This window comes from Cucurbita maxima, unplaced genomic scaffold, assembly GCF_002738345.1.
Source record: "Cucurbita maxima cultivar Rimu unplaced genomic scaffold, Cmax_1.0 Cma_Scf00014, whole genome shotgun sequence".
Taxonomy (NCBI): domain Eukaryota; kingdom Viridiplantae; phylum Streptophyta; class Magnoliopsida; order Cucurbitales; family Cucurbitaceae; genus Cucurbita; species Cucurbita maxima.
The window spans coordinates 3,801,071-3,828,612 of NW_019272030.1; the positions used below are offsets into that span (position 1 = coordinate 3,801,071).

The following is a 27,542-nucleotide window of genomic DNA, read 5'->3' on the forward strand; positions in this document are numbered from 1 at the left end:
TAATTAACTCTTCAAAAAAAGTGATTTTTGAATTAGGAAAATAGGAGTAGAAAAAAAAAATCTATAAAATAAATGAAAATTCATTACTCCATTTTAAATAAGAGTTGATGAATGGTAAACCTAATAATTTGATAAAATGCCCACACTATTTTCCATATATATATATCTTAAATTATACTAATTTATGTAATACAATACATTATTCTTTTATCTAATACAATACATTATTTTTTAAAATAAAATACTAACAAAAATATTAATTTGATTTGGTTTTAAGTGTTCCGAAAAAAAATTGTAAATAGGAATGACTTGGGAGAAGAGATAAACTTTATTTAATTATTAATTGAAGTTTGAAATTTATATAATTAACTTCTCCCAAAAAAGGCTAAATTTATGGGAAATTTGTAAATTTTTTAAACACGAAAATAACACAATAAAAAAATTATAATTATAAATTGATTTTAATGTGATGGATTTTTTAAACACACAGACTGAAAAATAACACAATAAAAAAATTATAATTATAAATTGATTTTAATGTGATGGATTTTTTAAACTGAAAAATAACCCGATAAAAAAATTATAATTATAAATTGATTTTGATGTGATGGATTTTTTTGAAGCAGAACACCATGATCAATTCAACTGACTGTCTGTCGAAAATCGATTTTACGGTATAGACGCTTATGACCTCCCCTTCTATGCCCTGCGGTAATGATTCCTCTGGCATTACGACCTTTACCACAATGATGCTGTCCATATATCAAATTATTTCGTGGATTGGATTTTACTTGACTGTCTACGACTCCATTGCGTGTGCTCGGAGTATAAGTTTTGTATTTATGTGTCGCCATGCTATTAAGTATTTTGATTTAAGTTCTTTTCTTTCTAAGAGGTGGAATAGAATAACCCGGTTGAAGCGTAATGATCATACGTAATTGATCAGTGACATTTACCAGTTTTTTTAAAATTGGAAGATTTGTGGTTGTCACGTGTAAATAGAATAAAAACAAAAAAATATAAAGGGTTGTTAATAATGTCTGGTGGTGCTGTCTTCCGTCACTACTACCGCTTAAAATATCAAATGTCTTCCGTCACTACCTACCGCTTAAAATATGAAATGCTGGTCTCATTAATCTTGACCATAGTAGGAATTTATATATTTTTTAAAAATAAAAATTTTAAATATTCTTGAATTGTAGAAATCTATATATATTTTAAAAATAAAAATTTAAAAAATAAATGGACTAAATACTTCCACGTGATCTTGTCCAATTAAAAAGACAATTTAAAAAAATGTATCATATTGTCCATAAAAAAAATATGGATCCTGTTTACACAATTTTTTAAAAGGGAGAAAAAAGAAAATAATAATAATAATAATTAACTATTATTATTACAAATCAAATCAATCCATATTTTTTTTACCAGACCAGACCAAATATTATATTTATTTTTAATAAACTGAGATAAAACTTTTAAACATGAAAACCAGTTGAAATTTTAACAAAATCAAAATTTTTATTTAATTCAATTATTAATATATTGTTTGACTATTATATTTTTATTTTTATTTTTATTGTATAATATTTTTGTTTTAAAACAATTTTATTTCAATTATTAATTTAATTCAATATGTTATTAATTTAGTTCAATAGATGAAAAATATGAACTAGGTCCAAAAAAAAAGGAAACTAGACCACCATCAATTGCTTCACGTTCGTATAACTTGTGTCCTTGAATTGATATAACCTAGTCTCCTCCATCCCATCTTCAGGTACAACTTGTGTCCTTGAATTATATAACCTGGCTTCCTCCGTCTTTTGAGAGCAACGAGGGGAGTATAGGAATATCGACTACGCCTTTATGATCTTAGGCCCTGACTCACCCTCCGTGAACGAACCTTGCAGTCAATGTAGATGAAGGGACGGTTGGCGGTGGTGAAGAGGGTCAAGGAGAGGTGGGGGAAGCGGCAGAGGAGGTGGATGAGGTGAAGAAGAGGAACGGTGTGGCTTTTGGCATGAATGGAAAGAATACAACATGACCACCGAAAACTGACTCCATTATCAAAAGAGCTATCTATTGTTTTATGAAATGAACTTTTCAGCTTAGAGAGGATGAACACACCAATAAGACACTATTCTACAGCTCTACTACTGCACATACTTAATATAATACATTATTCTTTAAAATAAAATACTAATATATATATATATATATATATATATATATATATATATATATATATTTTTTAATTATATTCATTTATGTGTAATACAATATATATTAATTTGATTCAACCAAAAATTATACAGAATAATTATATAGAATGCACTTATTTAATTATTCCATAAAATTGGAGTTTTAAACTTATATAATCTATTCTACTTTCACGAATAAAAATAGACTAAATCAAACAAAAATTAATTTTTAAATAAAATGATAGATATTTGGGTTAGTATTGAGTGATACACATGATATGGGTTAGCACATAAAGATATTTGGATTAGTATTATGTTAGTTTTGTATTATTAAAAGTTTAATTTTATATTTAGTTTTGTATTTAATTTTATATTATTAAAAGTTTAATTTTGTATTATTAAAAGTTTGGGTTAGTATTGAGTTAGTTTTATAAGTTTGAGATTTGTATTAGATCAGACTACCACAATGAGACCACACCTTGAATCGATACTTTCGGCTAACCTAACTTCCTTTGTCCTTCGAGACCAACAAGTACAAGAATATTCACCTGTTGACCTGTTGTCTACGCCTTTTGGCCTGGCCTTGACTCACCCTACATAGACGAACCTTGCAGGTTTTCAGGGCATTGAGTTCTCACCAATGTTTACGTTACTCAAGCCGACATTCTCGCCTCCGCCTCGTCCTTACGTTACTCAAGCCGACATTCTCGCCTCCGCCTCGTCCTTACGTTACTCAAGCCGACATTCTCGCCTCCGCCTCGTCCTTACGTTACTCAAGCCGACATTCTCGCCTCGCCCTTACGTTACTCAAGCCGACATTCTCACTTCCACTACTACTAGCGCAGGTGCTTCCCCTAAGGCAGAAGGCTCCCCTACCGATATACATTCTTACAAGCTAATATTATATAAATACGAGGATCATTCCAATGCATTCTTGTGATTCACCATCACCATAATCACACATTTCACACACTTCAATAAGTGATGCCAAGGAGGTGCAAATTTAGTCCGTTGCAAACATGTCAAATTTGGTCTCACACTTCAAACAGTGATGTTAATGAGGTGCAAATTTGGTCCGTTGCAAACATGTCAAATTTGGTCTGTTGCAAACATGAAACATAGATGATGAGGTGCAAATTTGGTCTGTTACAAGTAGGGTGCCTGGGCTGATTTTAAACTTCGCATACCATATTGTCTCATTTACACCCGCCAACCCGCGTATTTGCGCCGCCAATACCAAGCCGAACTCCATGCCCATACTTGGGCCGCCAATGCCACGCCAACTCCATGCCCATATTTGGGCCGCCAATGCCACGCCCATATTTGGGCCGCCAATGCCACGCCAACTCCATGCCCATATTTGGGCCGCCAATGCCACGCCCATATTTGGGCCGCCAATGCCACGCCTACTCCATGCCCATATTTGCGTCCGCCAAAGCAAAGACCAACACCATGCCAAAAGAGCAAAGACCAACATCATGATGATCCAGTGGGAGGGATCTTCACTGAAGACTTCAGTGGCAGAACACTCTGTGCATCCCATCCATCCATACGACACGATAGCTTCAGCAAAGACACGGCAAGACCTAAGGTTATCATCGCGGAAACAAGCATCAAAATTCTTATCTCGTCAAATTCCTCCATCTTCAAGAAGGCCCGAATGAAAAACCCAAGCCCTAAACTTAATCACTTGTCCCCAATGGAACTCAAGAAAAGATTCGAGACCGTCAAAAGACCAACCCCATGCCAAAAGAGCAACTTCAGCCACCGCCATAACACCATAACACCAGCGTCAAAATACCATATTCGCGCCCGCCCGCCCGCCACGCCAGTCAAAATACCATATTTGCGCCAGCGTCAAAAGACCATATTTGCACCCCCGCCCGCCGCGCCAACATGAACCAACATCAAAGACCATATTTGTGCCCGCCGGAAAAGCAGTGTCAAAAGACAATATGGTATAAGAATTTCCTGGTTTTGTTATTTTTTTCGTTTCCATTTGTATACTCAACGGATCTTCTTCTTCTTCCCAGTCAATCACTCTCAAACATATCGATATTCCAGAATAGAAAGAAGTTGAAAAAGATAAAAGAAAGAGAGGTTGAGTCACCTGATGAAGCTAAACGGGAAACTGGTGCACCAGCCGACTCACTCCACATATTGACACTGTTCACCAAACAAAATTAAAAAACAAAAAAAAATTCAGAATTTAGAATTCAAAGTTCTTTGCTTTGTTATAACATAGTCATTGATATTATTAATTAAATAATGGCATATTTAAAACTATGCCACGATTTCTTCTATACAAATAAACTGGAGAGAACAAAAAAAAGCCCAAGGGACTGCTCAATTCATCCCTCCTCTTATTTTTGATCACTGCTAATAAGCCATAAAGAATATGAAAGAATGAACCAAATCTAAAATTCTCTTACTTCTACAATTGATTGGGTTTACGTGTCTCGATCATCTTATTTGATATGACTTGTTAAACTAAAGCATGCTGCAGCGTTCTTGAGATCGCTCCTAGAAACATACTCAGCTGATGCTTCCGATACATCTTTGAACGTCGATTCCGCACTGCATGCAAAGCCCCAAAAATCCATCAATTTTCTTCATAATAATATTCAATTTGATTTCTTTTGCTCAATTGCTCTCCGCCCATTTTATAATTCTTCCAATTCTTACCATCGTGTTTGTTGTTTTCTCAACCTTCTTTAAGTTGAATATAAAATATATTACATACCTAGAATCGCATGCTTCTTTAGATTCTATATACGATTGTCGATCATCAGCTATTGTGTCAAATGGAATTTCGTCATAATCATGAGAAATTTCCATCTCTTGTTGCAAAGGGTAACCTTGAACTGTTGTCGGTATCAAATTAGATTGCATCAGCATCGAATCAACGTTACTAATGTTAATCCCGTAATTATCATTGTAATGTTGTTGAATTCTCAAGTCCTTCAACATCAATCCATTATTATCATCGTTATCTAGATAAATACCCCCAGTGTTCACATTTCCAAATAATAAATCACTCCCATCTGTTGCTTGATTTACAAGTAATCCCGAATTGTATTGTTGTAGCTGTTGTTGCTGCTGTTGCGTGTAAATCGGATAAACCATGTCGTTGCTCCCGAAATTCCCTTCCGCTATCCCAATGTTGGGTGGAATGAATTGATCTTTAAACATAGCTAGTCTACTTCTTACTTGTCGAAGTTCTTCAGCTACCTGTTGTATTTGATAATGGAGCTGCCATAAGACGCCGCAACAACCGTGAACTGGGAATCTAGCACGCATGTTCGACTCGTAGATAATTGAAGTCATCGTCTCATCTTTCTGCGACGCGTGGACTTGTCTAAGGATTTTCATTATGTTGCAGACGCCAAAGAGGCGATGGGCGTTTTGAAACATCTTTGGTTGATCAGCTGGAAAATATGGCGCTAAGGCACAGTCTTTGGAGCAGCGGCGACGTTGGTATTTGCATGCAGCGCAGGCTTGGCTTGTGCCGCCTTTAATTGTCATAATCAGAGCCCAAACGATGGAAATAGACACTAATATTGTGGTGGGCTGCGCGGGTAATTTTGAGCTCATGAGTGGATGAGGGGGGCGTGTGGTAATGGCCAATGGGACAGTGCGATTTAGCGAAGAAAATGTTTCAGATCCAAATGACTTAGTAAAAAGAGCTTTAAAGTTTCTCCGATTCATAAGGACGGCTGAATCAGATCTATATATGGCCCTTTTCTCAATTGTGTTGCTCCTCCTTTATCGGCTTTGATTTGAATGGCTAATTAAGATATTGACCCAACTGAAATTATACTATTTTTCTCTTCTATCAAAAATATTATAGATCTACAAATCTCTCTCTCTCTCTAAGATCTAAATCTAAGATGTCGATGCTTTGAATCTCCACGTGTAACTATACTATCAGTGCGAATCGTGCTATACCACAGTCTCTACTCATTGTAAAGAGTTTAAAGTTCTAAAAATATATGAATATTTATCCATCTTGTATAAACATCACATTTGTAATTAAATGGACGGTGGTCGAAAGTGGGTGTGTGTATCATGGTCATACTTATTCAACTGTACGACGTCATGATCTTGACACGCTTACCTTTGAGAGGAACTCAAGTTTTACATACATTTTTCATCCAGTTTTGTGGCTCGAATCTTCGCCAAATGACTCGAGGCATTGATTCTCTAGTTCCCATGCCATGTTATTTACGGATACCATACTGGATAGAGGGTGCAAAATCTAACCTCCGATAAATGGGCATGAATGCGATACCAACATTCCTCTCTAGTTCCCATGCCATGTTATCTATGGATACCATACTGGATAGAGGGTACAAAATCTAACCTCCGATAAGTGGGCATGAATGTGATACCAACATTCTTCTAACGCGAGATAGACATAATTTTGGTGAATGAACCTATGTCATGAAGCCTCACTTCGAGCCCGATGCCTAAAAGAAAATATTATACTAATCGAATTAAAATAAATAAAATAAATCACTTCAATCATCGTATAATAACAGTTTAATTGTATTTTTATTGAATTATTATTTTTTTATATATGTGATCTAGAATAATAACAAATCAATGAAGAAAATTAAATAACAATATTATTACTAGTTAATCACATGACAAAATTATAAATGGTTTAAAAAAATTAGAAATAGAGTTATAATATAAAATTGTTATTATTTTTTTATTTTTTAATTAAAAAATTTATTATTTTATTTTGACTCATCACATATTAAATATATTAAAAAGTATAACGAAAATTTGAAGGATTAAAATCAGTTAAATGGATACCACATGTATTTAAATATTTTATGATATTTAAATATAATATAATATTTTAATTTTAATACGATATTTAAAAATTTGACAAACCTCTCCTATTCAACCAAACATAAATTTTTAAAATATCAAAACATAATATTCTAAAATATTGAAACATATTCAACAATTTAGTATTAAAATAAAAAATTTTAATTATGGTAGAATATGTGTTTATATTCGATTGTATTTAAATAAAAAAAAATTTCAATATATTATTTTAAATTTGATAAACATTCCTATTATAATTAGGTTTTGTTAGAAAAAAAGTATGTCACATTTTATAAGTTCATTTTTTATTTTATTTTGTCTTCTAATTCTATTATTTAATTTATACAATAAATGTGTTTTTAATATCTATTATTAGTTCATAAATATTTTTAATATCTGTTTTGAACTATACTTAAAATTAATTTTATCGAGTATAATTTTATCAGTTCAATTCTATTATTTTATTTTCAAGACACGAGATTTGTGTTTTTAATATTTTCATTACCAGACCGAACATTTTTAAATTAATAAACATAAATTTGAACATGGTTAGAGTTTTTTTTAATCCAATTTTTCAAAATTACAGTTTAATTCTATTATTTTATTTTCCAGATAGGATAGATTTGTGTTTTTAATATTTTCATTAATTAATAAACATAATTTTGTACAGAGTTCTTTTTTAATCCAAATTTTCAAACTTACAGTTCAATTATATTATTTTATTTTCATAAATTTGTGTTTTTAATATTTTCATTACCAGTCATCATATTTTAGATTAATAAACATAATTTTGTTAGAGTTTTTTTTTATCCAAATTTTTAGATTTATATTCAATTCTATGACCAGATAGACTTGTATTTTTAATATTTTCATTAGGAACATTTTTAGATTAATTAAGGTTAGAGTTTTTTTTTATCCAAATTTTCAAATTTACAGATGAAAATATCATTTAAATGTGAAGGTTTATTGTTAGTATTATTTTTTTTTGAGACTCAGATCTATCGAATTATTATTATTAATTTGTATTAAGATTTCTAAGTTTTTGTAATTTGGCGGTAAAATTTGGAGTTTTGTTTGTGTTGTCTCTAATATTAATATTTGTTGTGTCATATACATTTGTATTACGCTCATTTTATCCTTTTATCCAAAGAGTGTTGGGATGTCAACCTAATTTCTACTGTTATTCGGAATCGAAATCGAACCTACCACTACTACAGATGAATTTAACGAAAGCTGTAACCTCCATAGTTGCAGTACAAAAGGTGATTTGTTTTTTTTGTCATTAGCAATTTAATTTATTGATGGCTTTCTCAGAAACGAAACAAATTTAGTCCGTGTTTTGTGATGGATAGTTGAATGAAGAAGTATTGGTAGTAGTAGGAGGAGGAGCGGCAGGTGTTTATGGAGCTATTAGAGCTAAAACCCTCGCCCCCAATCTCAATGTCATGGTTATTGAGAAAGGGAGGCCCCTTTCCAAGGTTCTGTTCTTTCACCCATTCTCGACTTCACGCCGTTGTAGTTTTTTTTTACCCATCCCTGTTTTTTCTTGTTAGGTCAAAATTTCTGGAGGAGGCCGATGCAATGTGACGAATGGGCATTTTACCGATGCAAAGGTGTAGGGTTTTCATCAATTAGTTCTTACTTATCCTGGATTGATTATTAAGAACATGGAATGCATACTATCTGTTTGATAATTATACTTCTTTTAGAGTTTGGCAGAGCATTACCCTAGAGGCCATAAAGAATTTAGGGGTCCTTTTTTCAATGTTCATGGTCCAATGGATACAATGTCCTGGTTTTCCAATCATGGAGTTCAACTAAAGGTTGTGTTTCAAAGCTATTCATCTCTTGTTTCCTTATTGGCATATGTAAATAATTTGTGTTTAAATTTGGAATAGGTTGAGGATGATGGAAGGGTTTTTCCCGTTAGCAATTCTTCTGCTTCCATAGTTGATTGTTTGATGTCTGAAGCAAAACGCACTGGAGGTTTGTTAATTGACTGTTCTGTTCTCAGCATTCAGTATTTGGTGGTTCGTTCGACTAATTTCCGCTATCCTTTTCTGAAACTCTAGTGCAGCCATGTAGTTTATGTAAATACTTTTATGCTAAGTTTTGAATTATTCGATCAGTTTCGTTGCAGACTGGAAAGGTCGTTACGAGTGCATCGATTAGTAGTGGCGGGAAGTTCGCTTTGAAGATTCAAAAGCTTATGAATTCTGTTGAACATGTTGAAGCAAACTATTTACTGATTGCTAGTGGGAGTAGTCGGCAGGTAGCAATTGCTGTCTGGTTTTTGTGCTTGAATGTGTTAGGATGGGCTTGATTCTTTAGCTGGTTACTTTTATCTAGGGTTTTAGTCTTGCTGCTCAGCTTGGACATTCACTTGTAGACCCAGTGCCAAGCCTATTTACTTTCAAGATTGAAGATCCTCAACTGGCAGAGTTGTCTGGGGTTAGTTCAATTTCGCTCTCTCGTATAGGGATCAGTTTCGTTTCGTACCACTTGCCTTCAATTTATGGTTTTTAGTGCATTCTTTTTATCACTTTGCATGTCTCCTCTTGTTCGAGGCAAAACGCCTTAGAGACGTTGTGAGATCCCACATCGGTTGGGGAGGAGAACAAAACACTTTTTATAAGGGTGTGGAAACCTCTCTCTAACAGACGCGTTTTAAAAACCTTGAGGGGAAGTCCGAAAGGGAAAGCCCAAAGAGGACAATATTTGCTAGCGGTGGGCCTGAGTCGTTATAGACGTGCTATAGTCTATAGGGATTGCAGCTTGTGGCATCAAACCTCCCTTATCTCATGTTGAAGTGCATGCTTTTTTTCCCTTAGCGTTTTTAGCTAGACATTTGTTGTCTACTTTACAAATGTATTCTTCAAAAGGAAAAAACAAAAAACCAAATGGTGTTATCAAACAAGGTATTTATTTTCATGTTCACAACCACACTATAAGGCTTTGCTCTCAATTGACTTTCTTTATCCTTTATCCCTTGTCTAGAAAGGGTACTAGCTCGAAGATAGAAGCACTCGAACGTGATCCCAAAATCCTTTAATGGACCGGTCCCTTAAATATGTCGTACTCATCCCGTCCAGACATTTATCAAAAGGTTCTCTTCTATGTTCTATGATAGTCATAGCTTGTCTAGTATTCTAATCTTTATAGATCCATTTCATTACGTCCCTCTCCAGGCACTCTAGGTGCCTACCTACTCGTGCTCGTAGCATTAGTCCACTCAATCAATCCCTCTCTTCTTCTTCTTCCCCTGCTTCAAGTGTGGGTAGAGCTTTTTATGTCTACCCTATTTGGTCTTGGTGACACCGCATTTACTTAGTCATCGAATGAATACTACTAGAATGTTAGTAACATCATCGTCTGCTCATATCTTAATTATATGCCAATTTCAGGTTTCATTCCCTAAGGTCAGAGCAAAGCTTAAGTTAGAAAACATACAACGACATCTTCCACAATATACGCAGGCAAGTTCTCTGTCTCATTTTGAAAAAACGAAGAGGCAGGCACATTCTTCTTCACGCGGTGTATTAACGCACGAAATGCGTGATGCATAAAATTTTTTCATATTTAGGTTGGGCCTATGCTTGTCACACATTGGGGACTTAGTGGACCAGTAATTCTTCGTTTATCTGCTTGGGGAGCTCGTGACCTATTCGCTTCAGATTATAAAGGTTTCTTAAATTCCTTACTTGAAGGTTATAGTTTTATTTTTGTCAGCTAATATTGTTTTATGTAGGCCTGCTCATTGTGGATTTTGCTCCTGATTTGCATTTGGAAGATGTCAAAACAATTCTTAGCCGGCACAAATCTCAGTTTATGGTATTCTTGAATCATATACCGTTCATGCAAGTTCCTACTAATTTTTGGTTCTTCATCCAGACATCATTTTCTGCTCATTTTGATGACTCTCCTTTCTCTCATGTATTGTATTACTTGACAATTCCCCTGTACTCTCAACACATTTGCAGAAACAAAAAGTGCACAGTTCATGTCCTTCAGAGTTTGGCCTTGTGAAAAGGTTTTGGAAATATTTATTGGATCGAGAGGTTTCAATGCTATTTCCCATCATTAAACGATTATGCTATAGTTTTGTAGTAGTTCCCCTTTCCAATTAGTTTTTCGTTTTATCATGACCAGGAAATAAATGATGAGATCTTGTGGGCTTCCATCTCAAACAAATCATTAGCCTCCATTTCTTCTCTGCTGAAGCAATGCATATTTAAGGTCTTGGGGAAGGTACATGTGTTAGCTTTTCCATGTTCTAAAATGGTATCTAGCTCTTCCTTTACAGATTTTATAAGCTCTCTCTTCATGAAGGGTCAATTTAAGGATGAATTCGTCACTGCTGGAGGCGTTCAGCTCTCAGAGGTTCTCTTCTATCCCTCTCTCAAAAACAGAATAAGAAAAGGAAACACGTCTAACTCGCAACTGTTATTATTCGTTTGTCTCTCCTATCTAGATCTCACTTAAAACAATGGAAAGCAAAATTCATTCTCGCCTGTTCTTTGCCGGGGAGGTAATTATAATGATACCTTAAGAGTTACAATACATAAAAGACATAGCAGACTTCATTAAGATTGTAACGTGTTGCGTTATAGGTGCTAAACGTGGATGGCGTAACGGGTGGTTTCAACTTTCAGGTAAAATGAAATGTCGCATTTAAGAGCTAAGAAGTGTGTAAGATTTATTTATAAAGTTGATCCTTGTCTGTGTGTTATACCATTGTTCGTCTTTTGCAGAATGCTTGGTCCGGTGGTTACATAGCTGGAACTAGCATTGGTAAACTTGCAAATGGTGAGTTTCTAGGGAGGGATGTAAGCAATTTGGCTTAAGCACCCTTGCGTGTAAACTTGTTGAACATTCTAGGTGGAAATTTGATAGGCCCTTTGTAAGATGACAAAAAAAATCTTGTTTCTCTGTACAAACTCATACCTTCGCTCCTGTTGAAAAAAAATTTGATCTTTTCTCTAGTTAACATGAGCATAACTCATCGTTAATTGACATGCTATTTTTCTCTTTAGGTTGGAAGTTTGATTCCTAGCACACCACGTTTATTGTACTAAAAAAAAAAAAGGATTCGACCATTGAACTCATAAACCCTGCCACAGAAAATTGATCTATAAAGGATAATATAATGGTTCCATAAGAAATACATCAAGCAGCTTTTATAGGAATGGCACTGGAACGCCATGCTTCTTGTTAACAATGGCCATGGCCATATAGCGGGTGCCCATTCCGATGGGTGCCTCTTCATCAGGTCCCTCCCAGAAGGGTGCTTCACCTTCACCTACTAAACGCCAGTATCCACTCCTCAGAGACTCCGCCTGCTCATCTGTGCAATTTTCCAGCAGTGCCTCAACTCGAAAGTTAATGCCAAGCGAACCCAAAAACTGAGACTGAGTCATTGGACCGTACACGCTGACATCTCCTGAAAGAGATAATAACAATCTGATTCTAATCCTTCCTTCAGAAGACATGATTGTCAAAAATGGAAAAACAGAAATTAAAAACAACAAAGCTATGATCTTTTTACATCCCAGAAATGGAGCAATAATCTTTTTTAGGGGAAGAGCACTGTAATAATTGAAAGAATGAGAGCGTAGCAGTGTAACGGCCCAAACCCACCGCTAGCAGATATTGTCCTCTTTGGACTTTTCCTTCAATGTTTTTAGAACATGTCAAATAGGGAGAAGTTTCCACACCCTTATAAAGAATGTTTCGATATCCTCTCCAACCGATGTAGGATCTCATAGGCAAAAGTTAATAATCATGTTAAATTTGATAAGTCAATATTACGATCTGCTAAAGATGAGCACCTGAAACTTTCTCGGCAGCATGGCGTATTAAAGGAAAATCAACATATGCACTAAGATCAGCTGAACCAGGATTGTCGAGGATGTCAACAAACTTGTGTTTTCGAATTGCCTGAAAAAGTCCATAATAGGGCACCAAAACAATTCAAGTTTATAACGCACTACTGTTTACGAGCAGCCACCATGGGTGTTTGCTTAGCAGTATAAATTCATGACGGACAATAGCAATATTCCAAACCTGCAGACTATCTGAAACAACTCCATTGAGGCCATAATCAATAATGAGAGCGCCGCCTCCATCAGAACTTATTCTCTCGGCAATAGTTTGGGTCAACTCCATTGCTTTGGGGCAAATCTCAATCTGATTAAGATTAGCGATCTCTTCACTTGAAGACCATTTGCAGCGTTTCATCAAATAGAGAGCTGCAGGTGTTGGTTGGGGAGACAGAACAAATTTAAACCTATATGATACAGATAAAAATTGTCAAATAAATTAGATTAGATTTGCAAATAGACCAATCAAGAAGCAAAACTACTAATCCTTACGTTGAATCTTCTGCTAAATCTACCATTTTTTCACTCCAGCCACGAGAAGCTCTCTAGAAAGATTGAGATATCAAGTTCAATATTAAATAAAAAAATGTGTCTACTTCAATGAAAATGAACAATTTACTAGCTAGTTTCCCAATTTTCCCCTTATAACCATACAATGTACGTTCATACCAAAACTGGGATGAAGGAAACGAACCTGAAATTGGTGTACAGGCAGGGCATCATAAAACTCATGAGCAATAAGGATTGTTGGCACTGGAAACGAGATTAGTAAACAGAACAAGGAGAAAAAGAAATGAGTATACGAACAAGTAAAAGAGCAAAACATAAGTGAGATGATGATGATATATAGAAGAGAAATTCATTACAGCAAGCTACTAAAAAAAGAATCTAATAAATGCTCGAAAACATTCTTCAAATTTAATTTGTCGATTCGTTGCAAACTATGAGATAAAGATTGTTGAGCCCAAATTTAGTTGCAGAATAAGGATAGTTCGAGAAAAGAAAAATAGCACAGAAAGGGGAAACGATTAAATATGGGAATAAGTAAAGAAGATAGATACACACATCCTGAGGGGACCTGCTCCAATGTGGGATGCCATGACACGGGAGTTCCAGTTAATGAGCTAACACTGCTTTTTTCAACACCATCAGCTTTATTATCTTCATCTCTACATTTCAAGGTCGAGTGCTGAAGCTTCTGTAATGCTGGACTACACTCTACGAAGTGTACGTGTAACGAATCGGTGAAGTTCTTAAGTTTCGAAGCACCCTGAATTGACAAAGGTGTTTTGCTGATTAAGGGAAATTAAATAAAGGTCCCTTATTTACTCTTACAAATGCGATAGAAATCAATTCTAAGAAGTATGATACTTACACGTAGCAGATCAGCCATCAGAGTTCCTCTTCCTGGACCCAATTCTACCAAATTCACCTTCTCCGGTCGTCCCATTTGCTCCCAAAGACACATGGCCCAGACACCAACCATCTGACCTTGGCATGAAGTATTGAGAAAACATTCGTATGCAACAGAAAAACCTCCAAGAACTATATATATATACATACATTTCATTGTGTTTGACTCTGCAATATTCAGTAATGGAACCTAAAAGTACTGATGAATTACCTCGCCAAACATCTGGCTGACTTCAGGAGATGTTATAAAATCACCTTCTGCCCCAAAAACATCACGATTAATATAAAATCCAGCTTTAGGATTTGTCAAAACCTCTTCCATATACTCAGCAATTGTAATTGGTCCTCCACGAAACTGCCATATTAACAATAAAGAACTTATGGCATGCAATGAAAGTGATTCAAATAAACTAGAATTCAGTGAGGCAAACTAAAAGACCACATCTAGAATTCAGGTGATCTTAAATCCCACTAAAATGGGAAATCATCAAACGTTGAACAGACACTATGATTTCCCAAGAAATTCAGCATCGATCAGATTAAGACACTCATCTTTCCAGGATTTACAAATTACTCAAAGAAAGGCACCTCATAATTGGCATGAAATCGAAGACAGAATTCAGAATAATTTCATAAAATGGAACCACGCAGGAACTTACAGAGGCAATTTTACAAACACCTCATCTACATTCAAAGCAGAAGAGGCACACACGAAACAAATGAAAGAAAAAGAAGAAACCAAACCTTGATGATGCCTTTGAGATGCTTGACAAGCTCAGAGTCCGAAGAAGGCTCGTGAGAGTGCGCTGCCATTAACCCACCCAAAAGACGGTCTCATTCATCTCGACGTGTAAAAGCAAAACGTAATCAAATGAGATTGATAGAGGAGGTACCAGGTGGGTTACACAATCCAGATCGATCAATGGAAATTGTGGAGGCGGAGGGTTCAGAAGAGAAGGGTCGATTGAGGACGCCCTCATCCTCCAGGTGCTGAACGTTATTACTGTCCGGGATCTGGGACGAAGAAGAAGAAGAAGAAAAAAAGGAACTTTGACGATAAAAAGCAGTCGTGGGAGCGAACATGGGTGTGGTAGAGTAGTGGGCACCGGCTGGAAGGCGGCGCGCAAGAGCTCGCGACAGTAGGCGTCTTAGCATTGTGTAGCGCAACAGAGCGAGGAGTGAGCACAGGGGCTGCCGCTGCCGCTGTTATTTACCAAGTCTCTAACCCGTCTCACTCTCGTGGATTTGACTTCCGTGAAGGGGGGATTGTGGTTTAAACTGTAAGTCAAGTCATATGTGAATTTATATTTCAAACTGCAGCTGTATTAATTCTATACCTTAGATGGGTAATAGCCCCCCTTTTAATCACTCTAAACATACCTTCGACGCACACTGTTTATTTAAATTTATATTAAGATGATTAAGTTAAAGAGAAAATCGTTTTAGAACAAAGTTTTATTTCAAATTTCTATTTAGTCTTTTTGGGTTAATCATTTCACAAATACGCCTTTTAGTTCGAAAATTTGTATATATGTACGCAGATAAGCAAATTTTGATTTGATGTTAAGGGCATTCACTTGGTATGGAGCCACAGTTGAAATGGATGGTGCTACTGAAACTGATTATACAGCAGATGAGGTATAAATTTGACTGGTTGGTAGCAGCTATATGGATTACATCTATTATATACTTCCAAGTTGGAGGACGAAGATGCCGTGATAGAGCATCATCATCCGAGGACTTTACTCGGGTTCTTTTCCTTTCCATCTAAATTGCTTGTTCTAGTGGGCTAAAGTCAGTTTTACGAGATCCTACTTCGGTTAGAGAGGGGAACAAAATATTTTATATATAAAAGTATGGAAACCTCTCCCTAATAGACGTGTTAGAAAACTGTGAGACTGATAATAATGCGTAACGGGCCCAAGTGAACATTATGTATTAGCTGTAGACTTGAATTGTTATAAACATGTCCACTGTTTTTTGTTTTACTAGGGTCCCAGGCTAATTGTTGTCGGGGCCTGATCGGGAAAAGAGCACCTCGTTTGGATGCTTTTTAGTTGGGCTGCAAGACAGGGTTGGAATGGTCCTCCGACATGCGGTTACAGGCAACACACCTTAGACAACCATGACCGTGACAGGCCGTGAGCCCCGCATTCAGCATGTCAACATTAATCGGGATTTGCTCCATTGGGTTTTTGCTGTTTGATTTGCTAAAGAACCTGATGAAATTGTCTCAAGGTGATCTCTTTAGGAACATTGTTAGCTTTTCTTCATTAAATAACATTCCTAGTCTCTATCTTTTTTAAAGTTGCATTATCATCCTTTCTTTTCCTTTAACGATAACGACAGCTTACCAATATTGAACTCTAAAAAGAGTAGCAGAAATCCAACAGTCATCAATGGTTATGCACTAAAATAGGACCCAACTCCAACCCCTTTTTTGGGTGCAGCAATGTTGCTGGATTTGTTTATATTACTGACATCCAAATCCATAGGTTTGATCTAAACAATAGGCCAATGATTTTGCCAAAAGCATGTGAAAACCAGAAAACTATAGCTTCATTTGAGTCTAACAATGGGTTTTGTTTGTGATGACAGGAAGAAAATTACATATTATGAGATCCCACGTAGAACGAAACATTATAGGCGTGGAAACTTTTCTTTAATAGACGTGTTTTAAAATCGTGAGGCCAACGACAATATGTAATGAGATAAAGTCGACAATTCTTGCTAGCAGTGTACTTAGTCACAAAAACTCCTAGGATGGTGAGAACCAGTTGAGACCTGAAAATCAATTTCACTGGCTTATAAACACGAGGACCCACCAAATAAAAGATGAACCATAAATTTTCTGAGCTCAAAAATCACAGCAGGCATTAGAAATGAATAATATACTCGACCATTGCAGAGATAGAACAAAAATGGCGAAAAGAAGAACCCATATGAACAGAGCATCATTTATGACCAATTAAATAAAATAGTAAAAGGAGGAGATGATTGATGTGTTTTATTATTATATGATATGATATGATATGGTTTTAAAGGAAAAATAAAATACATTATCTGTATAATGAGCTACAAAGCTACGTAATGATTGCGTATAGAGCATGTGGACGGCATCAGATAATGCAGCAAAAAAACTGTAGTGCTTCCTAGTATATCACCATGAAATATGTGGCAGTTTCTGAGTGGCAAATTTGAGACTCCAATACTTCCCAAATCATTTGTCTCTTTAAATAAGTACTTGATTTGATGAGGAATATCCAATACTTACTGTAACAATGGCTCTTTCTCTCTCTCCCTCTCTATCTCTCTCTCTTGCCCGACCAACTGCCACTCATTGTCACGACCTGCCCGACCTGCCCGTTATTGGGACGCTTTCCCTCTTTCAGAAGCGGCCTCCTTTTCATACCCATTTCTCTATCTTTCCCCATCTTTGGCTCTTTTGACTAAGTTCCTTTAGTGAGCTTGGGTTATTTTCCTTTTCCCCTTCTGTTCTTCAGCAATTTGTTATGTGATCTCGATCCTGTTTTCCCCTGTTTTTGCTATTTTTGTGATTTGGGTATCGGTCCGTGTGATTAATCGGTTGAAGTTCATCGTTAATGAGCTGTTTTTTTCATGTGGGGTTTCCATGAAAGGTAAGATATCTGGGTTGTGAGGCATTGAAATCTGTTTTTAAGAGATTTGGGGATATGGGTTTGGCACCAAATGACTCCAAAGTCGAGACATGGATTGAGGGCAAGTCAAGAATAGCTACCGAGAAGAAGAAGAAGGAGAATGAGCCGGAGGAGGAGACCGGATGTTGGGTTAAGTTGAAGTTCATAGGGAGTTGCATTCCTTCTAGATCAAAGGTTGATACTTCTCTGAGTGGATCAAAGGTCGATAGCTTCATCAGCGCCACCAGCACCCATTGCGGTAGACTTCTTCTTTCGAGTTTTGTTGGTTTGATTTAGCTTAATTGAAAACTACCCTCATCTTTTTGGCTTGTCTTCGTTTGTACTATCATAAATTTGGAGCATAGGAAGCTAATAGCTATGTTCATCTGGTGGATTAGGTTGAGAGTTTTGGGAATATTTTCCTCTTTTGGATTTTCATGGGTTTGTAACATTTTCTAATATTGTTGTCTTAAATGTGAAAAATAGTTTGTTTTTCCTCAGAATGAAGTGTTTGTTTCTAATGATTTGCAATTAGCAGATAGTAAATCTAGAGTTGACGAGAAAAGAGATAGCCTGGTTACTGCATTGGGGTTATCAGCAACAACTGATAATGCTGAAAGTAGTTCCTCCACGCCCAAGTTTAGTGCTGAGCTGAAGGTTGCTTCTAGGCTTCGTAAGTTCACTTTCAACGAGCTTAAGTTAGCCACAAGAAATTTTCGACCTGAGAGCCTTCTGGGCGAGGGAGGTTTTGGCTGTGTTTTCAAAGGATGGATTGAGGAGAATGGGACTGCTCCTGCTAAACCTGGAACAGGGCTTACTGTTGCAGTCAAGACTCTTAACCATGATGGTCTACAAGGTCACAAGGAGTGGATGGTATGAGCACTCTTCACCTCTCTCTTGGGATATCCTTCTCTTTTCTTTGTTAGAATTTACACTTTTTTCTGCTTCAGGCTGAAGTTAACTTCCTTGGTGACCTCAACCATTCCAATCTTGTAAGATTGATTGGTTGCTGCATTGAAGATGATCAAAGGTTGTTAGTTTATGAGTTCATGCCTCGTGGGAGTTTGGAGAACCACCTCTTCAGAAGTATGTGGGTTTACTTTTTAACCATTTTACTTCTCTCTAGTCTCTACAGATATTGGTCACTGCTTTTCTTTTTTTGATACTAAATCTGGACATGGATGCAAGCAAAATGAAGTCATTATGTTTCAACTCTGGAATCATAGTTTTGCCATCTTAGATGAATTGGGATTGGCTGTGATACTGAAATATGAACTTTGGTGCCATGTTTGGTTCTCTAGGATGTCAAATCAATGATAAGTTAGCCTAATCAGTTGGTGTTTAAAACTAGTTTTATATTTGAACATAGGAAAGAAGCATGCCAAACAAATAAGGAAGGTTACTGCTAGGCAAGGCTTAGAACATCACTATTTGAAGAGATGGTTCACAATATAGTTTTGAAAAATTTTCAACTGTCAGTTCATAAAGCTCGGCTTCTGAGGTCTTTTTGTTGTACTCTTTCTCCATTATGTCTCCATTATGACTGTTTTTCAATTGCTACCAATTTACTGGTTTTCTGTAAGCTTCTTAGTCTATAATTCCACTTATGTACTTTTCTTATTAACAGGGGAAAATGGCTTATTTATTGTAACGTTCAAAGTCCACCACTAGCAAATATTGTCCTCTTTGGGCTTTTTCTTTCGAACTTCCTCTCAAAGTTTTTAAAATGCGTCTTCTAGGGAAAGGTTTCCATATCCTTATAACGAATGCTTCGTTCTCCTCCCCAATCGATGTAGGATCTCACAATCAACCCTCCCTTTGGGGCCCAACGTCCTCGCTGACACTTGTTCCCTTCTCCAATCAATGTGGGACCCCCCCTTCGGGGCCCAACATCCTTACTAGCACACCGCCTTGTGTCCACCCCCTTCGGGGCTCAGCCTCCTCGTTGGCACATCATCTAGTGTCTGACTCTAATACCTCCTCGTTGATATTGTCCTCTTTGGGTTTTCCCTTGAGGTTTTTAAAACGCGTCGTATAAGGAGAGATTTCCACACCCTTATAAAGAATGTTTTGTATTTCTCCCCAATCAATATGGGATCTCACAATCCTCCCCCCTTTGGGACTCAGCGTCCTTGCTGGCACACCGCTTTGTGTCCACCCCCCTTCGAGACTCAACCTCTTCGTTGGCACATCGTCCGGTGTCTGGCTCTAATACCAATTGTAACGGCCCAAACTCACCGCTAGCAAATATTGTCCTCTTTGAGCTTTTCCTTTTAGGCTTTCCCTCAAGGTTTTTAAAACACGTCTTCTAGGGAGAGGCTTCCTCAACTTTATAAAGAATATTTCGTTCTCCTCCCCGATCGATGTGGGATTTCACATTTATTCCAAAAACTATTCCTCCATTAAGAATGATAGAGGGTTTAAACTTACTACAATTATTCTAAGTACCTGGTTAATGAGACAACGCAATATTGGGCATACAATTTGGAGTCTCATTTCATGTCTGGTAGCCATATTCTTGAGTTTTGCTCTGTTTGAGCTTATTGAAATTAAGGGTTATATATACATAGATATATATGCGTGCATACACCACACTTTTGTTTTTTGTGTTAAACCACATTGTTCTCAATGCATGAAGTGATTGCAGGAATGTTAATATTTGTATATTTCATAGTTTATTTCAGTTGTTTTATATTCGATGGTAATTACCATATTTTGCACAGAAGGGCCCTTGCCACTTCCTTGGTCCATGAGAATGAAAATTGCGCTTGGTGCTGCTAAAGGCCTTGCTTTTCTTCATGAAGAAGCTGAAAGACCAGTGATATATCGTGACTTTAAAACGTCTAATATTCTATTAGATGCGGTATGTGTACCAAATTATGTGTTTTTTCTTATCTTGTTATCCTCAATCCCATGCCTTTCATAAAAGGTTGAAAATGTTGTTTTAGGATTACAACGCTAAACTCTCAGATTTTGGACTTGCAAAAGATGGTCCTGAGGGTGATAAAACTCATGTTTCAACTCGGGTTATGGGAACATATGGTTATGCAGCTCCAGAATATGTGATGACTGGTAGGTTTGACTTCAACCAAGTATTGGAGATTACTCTTGTTGGCATATAAATTCTAATATTCTTGAATTCCATAGGCCATTTGACGTCAAAAAGCGATGTCTATAGCTTTGGAGTTGTCTTGCTTGAAATGCTAACGGGTCGAAGATCGATGGATAAGAATAGACCGAATGGGGAGCACAACCTTGTTGAATGGTCTAGACCCCTGCTTGGAGACAAGAGGAAGTTCTACCGGCTGATAGATCCCCGCCTCGAATGTCACTTTTCAATCAAAGGTGCACAAAAAGCAGCAGAGCTTGCAGCTCACTGCCTTAGTAGAGATCCTAAAGCCAGACCTGTGATGAGTGAAGTTGTTGAAACTTTAAAACCTTTGCCAAACCTCAAGGACATGGCGAGTTCTTCCTATTACTTCCAAACCATGCAAGCTGACCGTGCCAGGGCCAACCCGAATGCTAAAGGTGTCGTCCGCACGCAGTCAATGTTTGTGTCAAGGAATGGGCAACACATTAGAAGCTTATCAAGTCCAAATGGTCCTCAGGCTTCTCCGTATAATTATCCTCATCACTCACCAAAACCTGACAGGAAACAACCTTAATAACCAACTCGAGCAAGTTAGTACCTTGAATCTAACACTTCTTTGTTAAAGCATATTCAAAGTTAATTAGTACATAGGATGGTTCAGCCTCTTGTCTATACAGTTGCTTTAAGTCCATATTAGAGCCTTGAAAAGACTTTTTCCTTTTCGTTTTTAGGATGAAGTGAAAGGAAGGTTGATTTGGACTGTGTTTTTATGCCATTGATTGAGATATGAAGCGGTGAAAGAAATAGATAAAGAAAATGAGAATGATGGTAGATTTGAAGAAGATTATTGTTTGTTATGAAGCTAATCTGTAAATCCTATTCGTTTGCTGTAGCTATCATCAATCAATTGTGTGTTTGTGATGTCGACTCGAAGGTGAAGTTCGATGTCGATTTCATACGTTGCAGTATGCTTCATTACTATACACATGCAAATGAATCATTTGTTTGAAGTTTAGAATGGTGTTTTTGTGCATAGGGTGTGATATCTGGGTTTATAAGTAACAATTCTGAGTTCCTTCTTTTGTTTTGGTTTTCACAAGACACGGTTCATTATGACAGAGAATCTGTAGGTTGTTGACCTGAAGAAACATGAGTTCATAGAGATTTAAAAGTTCTCTGCTTTCTAGTCATATTTTCTAATCACAATCATTCATCTCTTTGACGTAGGGGAACCACATTTATTCGAAATATCAAATGGGGTCACTCTCTTAATATCTGCCTATTGTAACAAAGTATTGGAAATCAACAGATATCTTGCAGAAAAATTTCTTAAATGTGAACTTTTGTTGATTATCGTACATCAAAAAGGAGAAGAGGCTTACACGATCTTGAGGGAGCATGTTGAAAATCCCACATTTATCTATTCATCGATCAAGACCCAGGTGGAATATATCTTCTGGGTATCTGGCCAATTGAGAAAACTCTTGCTGTAATAAATGATGTTTCGAAGTGGTTATCATTTTGGTCATCATTAGATACAAATCTACGAAATATTTTTGAATCTCACTTTTATAAACTCATGATATCAATGCTTGAGTTAAAATTATGTTAATCATACTAAATGATTATTCACATGGGAGGAATGATGAAAGAAAGCTATATTAAGGATATTGAGTAATTACTTTGGTAGTAGGAATAGGGAGAGAATTAAATAAGGCTCCTACATTGACTGGCGTCTGATCAGACCCTTCCCAAACAAGTATTAAAAAAGGTTGAAGAAAAAGAAACACCCTTCAAGCTTTCAAGACCCTCTACAGAAGCAATAGCCTATAACAACTCACGAGCAAAAGCTAACACACAAATACATGCACAAAATCAAAGGTTTAATAATGGCAACTAATCAGTAAATGTCACACGGCTCACATTAAAATCAAGATATCTCAATTTATCTGATATTGTATCGATCAGCTACGCATGCAATACATACAAGGGAAATGACAAATAAATAATGATAAACTGCACCACCCAAAAAGATGTCTCTAACTTAGACTAATCTATTCTACTAACAATCTCCCGACCTTGGAATCTTGGGATATGACGAGATGATTGAGTATGAGTTGCCAGGACAGATCATTCGGAGTTGCAAACCAATATGATTAGGCAAAACTGTGATAGCAGAATTGGAGGTCCCTAAAACTACATGCAGTATACTCCTCACTTACTGAAATATTATTTAATAAACTTCCATTTGAAAATTGTAAGCTTATGTTATGATTATCATTAACAACAAAGTGGAAATGAAATCCAAACGTGATTCATATGGATAAAAAAGAACCGTACCTGTAATAAGTATGATTCATAAATTTACTCTGATTTTTTCCACCTATGAAACCTTCAGAATTTCATGAATTGCTTTAACAGATCCAACACGTTTCATACATTTTTTCCCTTCCTTTTGTTTCTCCAACAGCTTCCTCTTCCGAGTAACATCTCCACCATAACACTTTGCAAGAACATTTTTCCTCGTGGCCGAGATCCTAAAATCAACATAAATAATTCAGTCTAACAATGAAAATTGAAGGCAATCAACGAGTAACTATAATTCTGTCTCAGGGCGAAAGAGTTCGGCTACAAGGTTTTGGGCCACTCAGATATTGAATATGTAATATAAATCTGAGTAAAAACCTTCTAGAGAAAATAAGTAAATAAAATAAGAACATTACGTTTCTCTGGCAATAATCTTAGATCCAATCGTAGCTTGTATTGTAATCTCAAACATTTGCCTGTTCAGCATAAAAACAGCTCATGTCATACCAAACAAAAAAAAAAAAAAGGAGAAGGAAAATAAATTAAACAAATACCTGTCAATGAAACTTCTTCAGTTTTTCCACCAATTCGCGTCCGACCCTTTGTGCCTTCAAATTATGAAAACTGGCTGCCCATTCAATAGGCATCTAGTTTCACCAAATCTGCTTGTTGATACCTGGTAATCGCACCCATCATCAATACATCAATATATGGATGATGTAATCATATTCCCTATCCTTGAAAAACTCATCATATCAGCACAGCCATCTAAGAAGGGCCTATAATACTAATAATCATAATTGTTCACAATCCACATATACATCAGGTTTTCCACAGAACTGAGAATACATATTAGCTAGACACATAGACCATGATTAAATGTTGAATAAGAAAACAATATGAAAAAAATTAACCATCTTTCATTAAGAACATGCAGAAAAAGACTAAAGGAGATTCGATAGCTAAGGTTTATTATTGGAAATAGAGAAGGCAATAGACTTACTCCGAATCCTCGTAATCGAATGATGCATATCCTGATGTTATACGCTTTAATTCATTGTAAAAGTCAACAACAATTCCCTTAAAGGTACGCCATAATTCATAAATGCCTTTGACTGCAGAGCAAAGCTTGAAAGAATTAATATTTACACGATTTGCCATTAAAAGCCACACACAAAAAAAAAAAAAAAAAAAAAAAAAAGATATTATGTTCTTGGTAAAATACAAGAATTCATCAATATTAACAGAATGGCACTAACAAACAAGAGGCACTCGAGGGTTCTAACTTCTAAGCTTTAAGGAAAAAAAAAAAAAAAAAAAAACTTGTCGATGGAGACGGAAAGCAACCACACCTGCGTAGAGGACTCAATTATTATGGGTTCACATACATGAAAAATTAAGCTAATATAAATCCATTTTCGTAGCAAGAGGAAACAATTCATCCAGTGGGAGCCGTACCTAAAATCAAGCCCTAATGCTGTACTAGTCTCCTTAGTTACAGAGACGCCGGCATCATTACATGTAAGTCTCTCTATTGCATGGTTGAGTGCATCAAAATCTGACCCGTCAGCTGGATATAGACCAGAGAAAACCCTGTGCTTTACAAGCTTAAAACCTACAAGAAGGACAAATGTCACTAAGAGGTAGCAAACGAAACAGACAAGCCATTGCAGACACCAAAGTAGCAAAAGAAAATGAAGGATTTACAGGGAAGGGGTTCAACAACACTTACTCTGATGAAGTGTATCCTCAATTCTTGCCTCTTTGGTAGAACGCATTCCACTCACAACATAACCCACTTGACTGGTAAGAAGGATCCCTGTACTGGTAAGTTCGGGATGCATGATCCCAACATCCAAGACTTCAAAAGCATGACCAGTGGCTACAGAAGAAATCTTATCCCCCTTGCGCAGCACACCATCAACAACAGCAACATGGCATATCACTCCCTTGTATTCATCATAGTACAAATCTAATAAAAGCATTCGCAAAGGTAAAGAGCTCTTTCCAGGAGGTGGAGGTATGTGCTCTATAATGGCAGGAAGGACATGCTCAAGACCTTGCCCTGTTTTGGCAGATGTCGACATAGCATGTGCAGAACATAGATTTCAGTTGAGCTTTAATACGATCAGGATCAGCAGTTGGCTGGTCAATTTTGTTAATAACCGGTAAAATTGCTAAATTAGATTCAAAAGCAAGATAAAAATTAGCCACTGTTGGGGCTTGAACACCTTGGGCCGCATCCACAATCAAAAGAGGACCCTGACAAGCTGCTAAGGATCTCGACACTTCATAGCTGAAATCAACATGGCCAGGCGTTCGCTAGTGTTGTCACCAACAAGATTATACTTGTGAAACATGGTTGCAGTCTGAGCTTTAACAGTAATTCCCCTCTCCCTCTACACCTAAATAATTGTGCTTAATCAAGTTTAAAAAAAAATGAAAAACCATTAAGGAAATCAGTTTTATAGCATAAGATGACAGAATAACTAAAGAATGTAAATTTTCCACCTAAGAAAAGAAAAAAGATCCCATGCTGAGTTAAACAACGACCTCGATAATAGAACAAGATCAACAGGAAAACCTTCAAGCAATGCATACCTAATTTCTCAACAGATTCAGCGAAATCATTAAGAAAATTAGGAAATAACGACTGTGGCAAACTTAGTTTTCCTAGTTAATTTGACAATAGACTTACACAAACACAATTTTCTTCAACAAAAGTTGGTCCATACGAAAGTGTAAGAAAAGTAATCATAGTCCAATAAAAGTCGCTAAGCATGGTCAACGAACCTGCAACTTATCGAGGTATAGAGGCTGACCATGGCCTCGCTTAATAGTACCAGTGAGCTCCAAAAGTCAATCAGCCAATGTAAACTTGTCGTGATCCACATGAGCGATTATAGAAAAGTTTCTAATCCGATCGGGAGGGAACTGCGTTAAATCGATACCAACTTCTTCGACGTTTTGCCTGCCGAGAAGGAGAGCAAAATGCTTTGCTCAAATCGAAGCAATGAGGACAAAGCCTAGAATTTACAATACAGCCTCTAAGAAAAGAGGAAGTTCGCCATAAGTGGAAGCATTTAGATTTTACGTTCTGAGACGTTCTTCTCAGAAACCCCATCTTCGGAGTTTTGCAACGGTCGAACCCAAAGGCCCAGAACCAGAAGCGAAATACCGTGAAGTCGTTACATGGACGATGATAAAGCTCGAGATCGATAGTGTTACCGCCAACGACGTCGTATAAGGGTAGAGGGATTTAGGGCTGAGGAATTGTTTGAGAGGCCCAATAGCTTGGTCCGTTTTAGAACCACAGCGGCCCAAGGCCCATGGCCCAATTCTTAAGTTGTCTAATTTCCCTAATCATGTGTTCCCAAATTAGTAATGCAATGGATTAACACAATTAAAAATATACAATAATGGTGCTTCAATTATAATTACATTCCATATACTTTCCTTTATATTGTTGTAACCCTAGCTCCAAACAAACTACTCTTATTATTGTTGGAGTGCTCGGACAAACTACGACTCACTTAAAAGACATTTCTTAGTCTAATACTTTGCTCGTCTAGTCAAGATATGACCCACTTATAAACGAGATGGTTTATCACCTACCTAGTTAGTTGTAACATCTTAAGTCTACTGTTGGTAAATATTGTTCGTTTTGGCTCGTTATGTATTGTTGTATAACCTCGTACCGTTGGGTGACTGACTTTGATATCATTTGTGACAGTCCAAACTCACTACTAATAGATATTTTCAGCTTTAGCTCGTTATACAGCATCATCAGGTTCATAGTTTTAAAACACATATGCTAGGTAAAGGTTTCCACATTTTTATAAAGAATGTTTCGTTCGATTCTCCAACCAACGTGGGATCTTACATTAGTTATGGATGATTTGTAGGAGTGGTTTCTGTTAAAATATAGTCACTAGTTTAATGAGGTCAAGTTTAATAATTGTACGAGCAAATTGGAGTAGATAAGAGAATCTTAAAAAATAAAAAGAAAAGCCTTCATAGCTCATCCCACATGCAGAGAGCTGGAAAGCCAGTGAATAACCCACACACACATACACATGTTCTCTGTTTCACTATTATTCCCTCTCTTTTTTTTTTTTTTTTTTTTTTTTTTTTTTTTTTTTTTTTTTTTTTTTTT

The 27,542-nt window shown here is 36.5% G+C and overlaps 4 protein-coding genes and 1 pseudogene across 9 annotated transcripts; 2 read left to right on the forward strand and 3 right to left on the reverse strand.

The window, feature by feature from the left end:
* Positions 1-4,669: 4,669 nt before the first annotated feature.
* On the reverse strand, positions 4,670-5,726 carry LOC111489582 (LOB domain-containing protein 27-like). The gene is made up of 2 exons (XM_023137890.1): positions 4,945-5,726; positions 4,670-4,778 (listed from the first exon to the last, which is right to left on the reverse strand). Exons 1-2 carry the CDS (start codon positions 5,724-5,726, stop codon positions 4,670-4,672), a joined length of 891 nt encoding a protein of 296 aa, XP_022993658.1.
* A 2,438-nt stretch (positions 5,727-8,164) lies between these two features.
* LOC111489549 (uncharacterized protein YtfP) lies at positions 8,165-12,074 on the forward strand. 3 transcript variants are annotated; one of them, XM_023137837.1, is made up of 17 exons: positions 8,165-8,302; positions 8,393-8,518; positions 8,594-8,653; positions 8,750-8,863; positions 8,939-9,026; positions 9,170-9,312; positions 9,390-9,491; positions 10,445-10,516; positions 10,624-10,723; positions 10,789-10,871; positions 11,021-11,098; positions 11,190-11,288; positions 11,370-11,420; positions 11,512-11,568; positions 11,651-11,692; positions 11,792-11,925; positions 11,965-12,074. In XM_023137837.1, the coding sequence occupies exons 1-16, from the start codon at positions 8,258-8,260 to the stop codon at positions 11,882-11,884; spliced, it is 1,353 nt and encodes a 450-aa protein (XP_022993605.1). In that variant the 5' UTR covers positions 8,165-8,257; the 3' UTR covers positions 11,885-11,925; positions 11,965-12,074. The 3 variants fall into 3 exon arrangements, with proteins under 3 accessions (XP_022993605.1, XP_022993604.1, XP_022993607.1); XM_023137836.1 differs by having other exon boundaries at positions 11,792-12,022; XM_023137839.1 differs by lacking the exon at positions 8,165-8,302 and having other exon boundaries at positions 8,402-8,518; positions 8,760-8,863; positions 11,792-12,022.
* LOC111489538 (protein arginine methyltransferase NDUFAF7, mitochondrial-like) lies at positions 12,045-15,570 on the reverse strand. Its single transcript, XM_023137819.1, has 10 exons — positions 15,226-15,570; positions 15,077-15,138; positions 14,544-14,687; positions 14,295-14,405; positions 13,985-14,189; positions 13,614-13,672; positions 13,412-13,464; positions 13,104-13,326; positions 12,869-12,977; positions 12,045-12,480 (listed from the first exon to the last, which is right to left on the reverse strand). Exons 1-10 carry the CDS (start codon positions 15,485-15,487, stop codon positions 12,218-12,220), a joined length of 1,491 nt encoding a protein of 496 aa, XP_022993587.1. The 5' UTR covers positions 15,488-15,570; the 3' UTR covers positions 12,045-12,217.
* Positions 15,571-17,617: 2,047 nt separating this feature from the next.
* Positions 17,618-22,708, forward strand: LOC111489542 (probable serine/threonine-protein kinase PIX7). Of its 4 annotated transcripts, none has more exons than XM_023137823.1 (7): positions 17,618-18,247; positions 18,527-18,861; positions 18,939-19,074; positions 20,712-20,851; positions 20,937-21,060; positions 21,136-21,669; positions 22,307-22,708. In XM_023137823.1, the coding sequence occupies exons 1-6, from the start codon at positions 18,025-18,027 to the stop codon at positions 21,651-21,653; spliced, it is 1,476 nt and encodes a 491-aa protein (XP_022993591.1). In that variant the 5' UTR covers positions 17,618-18,024; the 3' UTR covers positions 21,654-21,669; positions 22,307-22,708. The 4 variants fall into 4 exon arrangements, with proteins under 4 accessions (XP_022993591.1, XP_022993592.1, XP_022993590.1 ...); XM_023137824.1 differs by lacking the exon at positions 22,307-22,708 and adding an exon at positions 21,811-22,094; XM_023137822.1 differs by lacking the exon at positions 22,307-22,708 and having other exon boundaries at positions 21,136-22,012.
* LOC111489557 lies at positions 22,306-26,544 on the reverse strand (annotated as a pseudogene).
* Positions 26,545-27,542: the final 998 nt, after the last annotated feature.

Bases quoted from the DNA above. Each gene is read 5' to 3' on its own strand.
- LOC111489582 (XM_023137890.1), bottom strand. From the start codon at position 5,726: ATGACAATTAAAGGCGGCACAAGCCAAGCCTGCGCTGCATGCAAATAC. The intron at 4,779-4,944 runs GTATGTAATATA...CTTTGCATGCAG, and splicing joins AAAGAAGCATGCGATTCTAG to TGCGGAATCGACGTTCAAAG.
- LOC111489549 (XM_023137837.1), top strand. From the start codon at position 8,258: ATGAATTTAACGAAAGCTGTAACCTCCATAGTTGCAGTACAAAAG. The intron at 9,027-9,169 runs GTTTGTTAATTG...TTATTCGATCAG, and splicing joins TGAAGCAAAACGCACTGGAG to TTTCGTTGCAGACTGGAAAG. The intron at 11,099-11,189 runs GTTTCAATGCTA...TATCATGACCAG, and splicing joins AATATTTATTGGATCGAGAG to GAAATAAATGATGAGATCTT.
- LOC111489538 (XM_023137819.1), bottom strand. From the start codon at position 15,487: ATGCTAAGACGCCTACTGTCGCGAGCTCTTGCGCGCCGCCTTCCAGCC. The intron at 14,406-14,543 runs GTAATTCATCAG...TGCCAAGGTCAG, and splicing joins TCAGCCAGATGTTTGGCGAG to ATGGTTGGTGTCTGGGCCAT. The intron at 13,327-13,411 runs GTAAGGATTAGT...TGTATCATATAG, and splicing joins GATTTAGCAGAAGATTCAAC to GTTTAAATTTGTTCTGTCTC.
- LOC111489542 (XM_023137823.1), top strand. From the start codon at position 18,025: ATGGGTTTGGCACCAAATGACTCCAAAGTCGAGACATGGATTGAGGGC. The intron at 18,248-18,526 runs GTAGACTTCTTC...TGCAATTAGCAG, and splicing joins CGCCACCAGCACCCATTGCG to ATAGTAAATCTAGAGTTGAC. The intron at 20,852-20,936 runs GTATGTGTACCA...ATGTTGTTTTAG, and splicing joins CTAATATTCTATTAGATGCG to GATTACAACGCTAAACTCTC.